At 39.1% G+C, this 7,735-nt stretch overlaps 1 protein-coding gene and 1 non-coding gene across 2 annotated transcripts; one reads left to right on the top strand and one right to left on the bottom strand.

The window, feature by feature from the left end:
- Positions 1–3,990: 3,990 nt before the first annotated feature.
- On the bottom strand, positions 3,991–6,276 carry LOC145063750 (uncharacterized). Its single transcript, XM_079011338.1, has 2 exons — positions 5,450–6,276; positions 3,991–5,341 (listed from the first exon to the last, which is right to left on the bottom strand). Exons 1-2 carry the CDS (start codon positions 6,274–6,276, stop codon positions 3,991–3,993), a joined length of 2,178 nt encoding a protein of 725 aa, XP_078867464.1.
- LOC145065214 (small nucleolar RNA R71) lies at positions 6,203–6,309 on the top strand. Its single transcript, XR_013688360.1, has one exon. It is a non-coding gene; the product is annotated as a small nucleolar RNA R71 (small nucleolar RNA).
- The last annotated feature ends 1,426 nt before the right edge of the window (positions 6,310–7,735 follow it).

Raw genomic sequence — 7,735 nt, forward strand, 5'->3', positions numbered from 1 at the left:
AATATATTTTCAAGAGATGTCATATCCAAATTGCATGCCGAGAAGCATTAGTGAATAGTGATAGAGCAATTCCCCAGATTACGGGATTGGGAAAGTACAGCGTCATCTTGGTTTATTCCAAGACTGAGGAGCAGCACGAGAAGCACCTGAGGGAGGTGCTAGAGACTTTGAGGAGGGAGAGAATTTTTGCAAGGTTCTCCAAATGTGAGTTCTGGTTGTGCGAGGTGTAATTTCTTGGGCACCTTGTCAATCAGAAGGGTATTCTAGTCGTTCCGGCCGAGATAGAGGCCGTGATGTAGCGGGAGATTCCGAGGTCTCCAATTGAGATTCGGAGCTTCTTGGGTCTAGCGGGTTATTACCAGGAGATTTATTCGGGTTCTTGGAGGTGGTGTGATCTTTTGGACTGGCTAGTGTTGAAGCACTAGCAATGGTAAACGTGTTTTTCAGTAGATTAGGCATAGAATGGTAAGAAGGATTGAGAATCCTTCCAGTATTGTGTGTCGTATGATGTTAGTTGAAGCAAAATGGGGGAGAATCATCCAAGGATTTGGAAGTAGGAGCAGTTTTGAAATTGGGATAAGTTTTTCATTCTTATTTGGAAGGAAGACAGCCTAAGCGACTGTATGGTTTGAGGATAGTGTGAGATGGAAGTTCGGAAAAACTTGCCAATGAGGAGATCATTTTCCGTAATGTTTGCTAGCAAGCCTTAGGGAATCATGTTAGGGATTCCAGTAAGGACATGAGTTTAGTTGAGTGTGGGTCAAGCGCGTGTTCGATCTAGTATGGAAAGTGTTGTAAGTCTGTGGGTGTAGCCGTAGCATTCACTAGCAGTCAGATAGTGTTAGAGTGTTTTAAGTCTGCGGTTGTAGCCGTAGCATTCACTACCAGTCAGATAGTGTTAGAGTGTTGTAAGTCTACGGGTGTAGCCGTAGCATTCACTAGCATCCAGACAGTGATAGAGTGTTGTAAGTCTGTGGGTGTAGCCGTAGCATTCACTAGGTTGATAGATAGCGTGAGTGCGTTGTTAAGACACAAAAGGAGCAGTAGTACCCACCAGTTCGGGTGTAGCAGTAAGGATATGGAAATCCATGGATTGGATTTCGGAATTATCTGGATGGATTAGATCTAGTTGAGCCAGTGATATGACTGTAAGGACGCCACTGCAGTTTCGAGACCGAGGAAGCAATGAATTGCTAAAGGTTGCTTGTTATACAAGGCTACAATTGGTCATGTAGAAATCGCGTTTAGTTGTGGGTTGGTAACCTCAGGATTTGACGTGTGGAATCGATCAGTTAGATCAAAAGGCCGTTAGGGCCACAGTGAGAAGATAGCTAGTAGCAGCCAGTTTTAGAGAAGGATTCCGTTCCGAAGTCGTGCGAGGCGACTAAGGAGGGAGTCCTTTTGACTCTGCAACCGGGTTGGAACTCGGTATTGTAGATAATAGGTAAACAAACTGAGACTGGTTTTGAACATTCACCAAGAATCTTTCTCCATCCTTCTCATTTATTAACTCCAATGCACCTCCTGGACAAACCTTGGCAATCTTAAAAGGGCCAGACCATATTGACTTTAGCTTTCCTGGGAATAACTTTAATCTTGAATTGAAAAGTAAAACTAATTGTCCTTCATCAAATTCCCTTTTCAAGATCTTCTTGTCATGCCATTTCTTAACCTTTTCCTTTTGAATTTTGGCATTCTCATACGCTTGCATCCTAAACTCTTCAAGTTCCACCGACTGCTCCATTCTTTTCTTTCCAGCCGCCTTCATGTCTAAATTCAACTCTTTCAAAGCCCAATAAGCTTTGTGCTCCAACTCTAGTGGCAAGTGGCATGCTTTTCCAAACACTAGCTGATATGGGGACGTCCCCAAACTTGTTATGTAGGCAGTCCTATACGCCCATAAAGTGTTATCTAACTTTAATGCCCAATCTTTTCTTGACCCATTTACAACTTTTTCAAGAATGGACTTCAATTGTTTGTTATTGGCTTCAGCAAGACCATTTGTCTGAGGATAGTAAGCAGTGGCAACTCGAAGCTTTATCTGGTACTTAGCTAAGACGGCCCCAACATTCTATTGCAAAAATGAGTACCTTCGTCACTGATGATTGCCCTAGGAATGCCAAATCTAGAGAATATATGCTTCTTTAGAAAATTGATTACAGTTCTCGCATCATTTCTCACACATGCTACAGCTTCAACCCATTTAGAGACATAATATACTGCAACTAATATATACATCTTTCCATCAGAAGGCACAAAGGGTCCCATGAAATCAATCCCCCAAACATCAAATAACTCTACTTCCACTATATTACTTAGTGGCATCTCTTGTCTTCTTCTAATATTCCCAGTCCGCTTGCATCTGTCACATCTTTTCACAAACTCATACGCATCTTTAAATAGACTTGGCCAATAAAATATTGAATGAAGGACACGCATTGCAGTCTTTTCACCTAGAACGTGACCTCCATATTCTGAGTTGTGACATTTTTCTAGAACTTGCATTTGTTCCATTTCTGGGATACACCTTCTCCACATCTTATCTACATTTCATCTAAACAAATACGACTCATCCCAAAAATAGAATTTAGCATCAGACATTAGCTTCTTCTTTTGATGCCAGCTAAACCCATCAGGAAATACACCACCTACCAAGTAATTCACAATGTTAGCATACCATGGGTGTTCTCCACTCACTCTCAAAATCCTCTCATCTGGAAAACTATCTTGAATCACTGGTTGACCATATTTTATATTTTCACTTTCTAACCTTGAGAGGTGATCTACAACCACATTCTCAACTCCTTTCTTATCCCGCACCTCTAGATCAAACTCTTGCAACAACAAAATCCACCTGATCAGTCTCGCCTTGGCATCTTTTTTTGCCATCAAGTATCTGATTGCTGCATGATCCGTGTATACAATCACTTTTGCACCAATAAGATACGATCTAAACTTTTCAATTGAGAATACTACAACTAAAAACTCTTTTTCAGTGGTTGTGTAGTTCAATTGGGCACCATTTAGGGTGGTGCTAGCATAGTAAATCGTGTGGAAAAACTTTCCTCTTCGCTGCCCAAGTACTGCACCAATGGCTGTATCACTTGCATCACACATGATCTCAAATGGCTCATCCCAATTAGGTGCAACAATGACAGGTGCACTAGTATCTTTAACTCCTCAAATGCTCTTTTGCTTTAACTATCAAAGATAAACTCTCTAATAGAACCCAACGTGCCCTAGAAAGCTGCGAATGCCCTTGACATTGACAGGTGCTTCAAGTCTTTCAATAATCTCAATCTTTGCCCGGTCAACTTCTATTCCTTTTTCAGAAACCTTGTGTCCCAACACAATACCCTCTTTAACCATAAAATGGCATTTTTCCCAATTTAGCACAAGATTATGTTGGACACACTTTTGCAATACTGCATTCAGGTTTTTCAAGCAAATCTCAAATGTATCACCATGGACTGAAAAATCATCCATAAAGACTTCGACAAAATTTTCAACCATGTCTGAAAAAATAGACATCATGCACCTTTGGAATGTAGCTGGGGCATTACATAAATGAAAAGGCATGCGTGTAAAAGCAAAGGTACCAATTGGACACGTGAAAATAGTTTTGTGTTGAGCTTCTGGTGCAATAGAAATCTGATTATATCCAGAGTATCCATCCAAAAAGCAGTAAAATGACTTACCAGCAAGACGATCCAACATCTGATCAATGAACGGTAATGGGAAATGATCTTTCCTAGTGGCGATATTCAACTTTCTATAATCTATACAGATCCTCCAACCTGCCAATGTCCTCTTTGTGATCATTTCCCCTTTCTCATTTTCAACTACTGTTGCTCCACCCTTCTTGGGAACACAATGCACTAGACTAATCCACTCACTGTCGGCAATCGGGTAGATAATCCCAGCATCTAACCATTTGATGATTTCCTTTTTCACAACATCCTTCATCAATGGATTTAGTCTTCTTTGGTGCTAAATAGATGTTTTCACTCCCTCTTCCAAATTTATCTTATGCATACACATCGCTGGACTGATTCCTTTTATATCAGCTAACGTCAATCCAATCGCTTTCTCATTTTGCTTGAGAACATCAATAAATTCTTTTTCCTGCATACTAGAAAACTGAGATGAGATAATTACAGGCAATGTATCGTCATCTCTCAAATATGCATATTTCAAGTGTGTTGGAAGCTGCTTCAGCTCCAAATCCGGTGCTTTTTCAATAGAGGGTAATGTTGGCGCAGTTACCCTATCCTTGAAGTCCAACTCCTCTTTGACCCATCTCACATCTTCCTTTAGTTTCCATTCTTCAATTTCCTCAATATCATGAGTCACTTTACTTAATTGAGCCACTTCTACATGTACCAAGTTATCTATGACTCGTACAAATGAGCACTCTTCCATATTAAAAGGTTGCTTCACAGCCTTAAACATATTGAATGTCCTTTGCTCATCATTCACTCTTAATGTGATTTCTCCTTTTTTCACATCAATCAAAGCTCCAGCTGTAGCTAAAAATGGCCTTCCCAAAATTATTCCACAATCGTCATCGGCTTCATAATCCAAAATGATAAAATCCGCAGGAACAAAGAGATTGTCGATTTTGATAACAATATCCTCGATTTTACCTTCTGGATATACCACTGATCGATCTACCAGTTGGAGTGAGATAGTGGTTGGCCTAGCTTCTCCAATTCCCAATCTTTGGAAAATAGACAAAGACATCAAATTTATGCTTGCTCCCAAATCACATAAGCCTATCTTATCTAACGTTCCAATTCTACATGGTAGAACGAAACTACCTGGATCATCCTTTTTCACAGGCAATTTGTTTTGGATTATTGATGTGCAACTTTTTGTCATTGCAATAGTCTCAAATTCTCCAAAAACTCTTTTCTTTGTAAGAACATCCTTCATAAACTTTGCATATGTGGGCATTTGTTTTAAGGCTTCAACAAAAGGGATGTTGATATGAAGTTGAGAAAGGATCTCTAAAAACTTTTTAAATTGCCCATCATCTTCCTTGGATTTACTTTTCCTAGGTGGGAAAGGTAAGGTTGTTGGTGCAACTGTCGCACCAGTTCGAGCATCTTTTTCCTGGGCTTTCTTTTCATTTCCAACACTTGGACTTAAACTTCTTGGACCTTCCTTGTTCGGTTTCTTCTGCTCGTACTCCTCATCGGTTATGTCCTCAATCTCAACATACTCTTTTTCATCATCTTTCAATTCTTGCTTCTTCTTATGAGTCTCAACACTTATCGGGTGTTGCTCATCATCGGTGACTGGTAAGTCATGATTCTTTGGAGCTAACTCCTTTCCTGATCTAAGTGTGATGGCATTACATTGCCTCTTATCAATGACATTACCTGGATTTTGGGTGTTACTTGGCAACGTTCCAGGTTCTCGTGAGTTCAGTGCTTATGCTAATTGCCCTAATTGATTTTCTAAATTTCTCATAGCAATTGCTTGATTCTTTTCACGTGCCTCGGTCTTTTGATCTTGTTTGATCATAAACTCCATCATTGCTTTCTCGAAAGGTGACATCTCTTGATTTGATGAAGGCGCTGCTGGTTTTGAACTACTTCCTGATGCCTGGTGGAATGCACCTCCTTGTGGTCTCACTTGCTGATTTGGCATTTGATAAAACCCCGGTGGGTTTTGAGGCCTTTGCTGAAACTGCTCTTGCTGAGGATGCATTTGTTGTTGTTGTCCACCCCATGAGAAATTAGAATGATTTATCCATCCTAGATTGTATGTTTCAGAGTATGGATTGTTTTGTCGTGGGAAATTTTGACTTCCCATGAAAAATACAGATTCAGGATTCTGTGGGCACTCACTATAATCATGGACGCCTTGACAAACCGCACAAAAGTCAACCTTCTTATCTTTCATCCCATTGCTTGACATCATATTCTTCATCATGCTCTTGATTGTGGCCAACTCGGCTGCTAATGCATCATTTTGAGTTGCAAGACCAACTTCAGCTGGTGTACTTCCTTTCGAACCACTTGCATGTACCCTATCTGTGGGCCACTGGAAATTATTGGTTGCTATTCTATCCAATATCTCCACGCTCTCCTCATAGCTCTTTGTGAGCAAAGCTCCTCCAGCTGATGTATCTACTAGCATGCGTGTTTGAGCATCTAAACCTTGGTAAAATGTCTCAAGTTTCACATCGTCAGGGAGTCGATGTGTTGGACATTTTCTTAGGAAATTGTTCCATCTCTCCCACACTTCCCATAATGATTCACCATCCATTTGTCGGAATGATGTGATGACGTTTCTTAGATTTGCATTTCGAGTGGTGGGAAAAATCTTTTTAGGAATTTTTCTCTTAATTCCTCCCAAGTGGTGATGGAATGAGAAGGCAAAGACTCAAACCAGTCTCTAGCTTTCCCTTGTAGTGTGTAGGGAAATAATATTAGCCTAAATGCATCAACCGTCATGCCTCTTTGTTTGAAATTATCGCACATCTGGTTAAAGGAACGCAGATGGGACAAGGGCTCATCACTAGGCATACCTCCAAAGAGACCATTGTTATTGATCATCTGAAACATCACAGGCTTGAATTCAAAATTGTCAGCATTAATTGTTGCGCTGACAATTGGCGGGTTTGTTCCTTCGAAACCTTTGTTTCCATTATTGTTTTCGTTTCCGTTATCTCCCATATCTTCTTGATTCCTAAGTCTCCTCAACCCTCTCAAAGTTCTTTCAATCTCCCAATCAAGCGCAAATTCAGGTGGTCTGAATCTTCGACCGGCCAGAGTAAAATATCCTCAAGATGTTTAAGAGTCTAACAACTACCTAATGTTCTAACTTAAAAATAAAAACAGTCCCCGAAAACGGCGCCAAAAACTTGTTGACGAAAACTCATACTCGCAAGTATACGAGGTCGTGCAAGTAATATAGTCGTAAGACCAGATATCGAACCCACATGGACTATCCTATTCTAAGAAAGAGTGAACCAGGAAATTGATTGCAAAAGTGATTGATTTTATTAAACTAAGAAAACAATTAAAATAAAATTAAACTAAATTCACCAAGGTAAAAACGAAAACTAAAATAATCGAACAAACAAGGAAAAAAATTGAACAATTAAACAATTATGAGAAAAACGGGATTCAGTTATACGGGTTCAATGGTTCTTCAAATGCAATTAATTTGTCAAACCAATTATATAGAAACGAATAACTTAACACCAACAAAAGTTATCAATTACCTCTCGGTTTCATGATTCGATTTAAAAACATTCACTCATATCTCTATGTAGTTCGTGATTTTTAAAAAAGCATTAGGTTCAATGGTTTTGTTCAAAATGCCCTAACACATGTCTATGTTAAATTTAAGCAAAATAATGAAACCGCACATTCATATTTAAACGATGTCACAAATAAAGCTTCTCTCGAAGTCAATATAAGCACGTAAATATTAAATTTAAACCAAACAAATTACCCCTAACTAACGTTGATCAAGTGCTAGCCAAAATCAAAGTTACCCGTCAAAATTTATATTTTTAAAATAAGCACACATTTAAATATGTCATTCAATTTCAAAAGAATCAATTCAACAAAATAAACTACATTAAACTTACCATCTCACCCTAGTCAACCAAACCCACAAAATTACTACTCCATTAAACGAAAATTATGAACAATAAACAATAAAAATTAAGCATCATATTTTAATTCAATGTCTAAACAAAAACAATTACTTTTGA

The sequence above is a fragment of the Lactuca serriola genome, chromosome 7 (genome assembly GCF_051521515.1).
Source record: "Lactuca serriola cultivar US96UC23 chromosome 7, Lser_US96UC23_V15, whole genome shotgun sequence".
Taxonomy (NCBI): Eukaryota; Viridiplantae; Streptophyta; class Magnoliopsida; order Asterales; family Asteraceae; genus Lactuca; species Lactuca serriola.

Bases quoted from the DNA above. Each gene is read 5' to 3' on its own strand.
- LOC145063750 (XM_079011338.1), bottom strand. From the start codon at position 6,276: ATGGATGGTGAATCATTATGGGAAGTGTGGGAGAGATGGAACAATTTC. The intron at 5,342-5,449 runs GCAATTAGCATA...CATCACACTTAG, and splicing joins AATTTAGAAAATCAATTAGG to ATCAGGAAAGGAGTTAGCTC.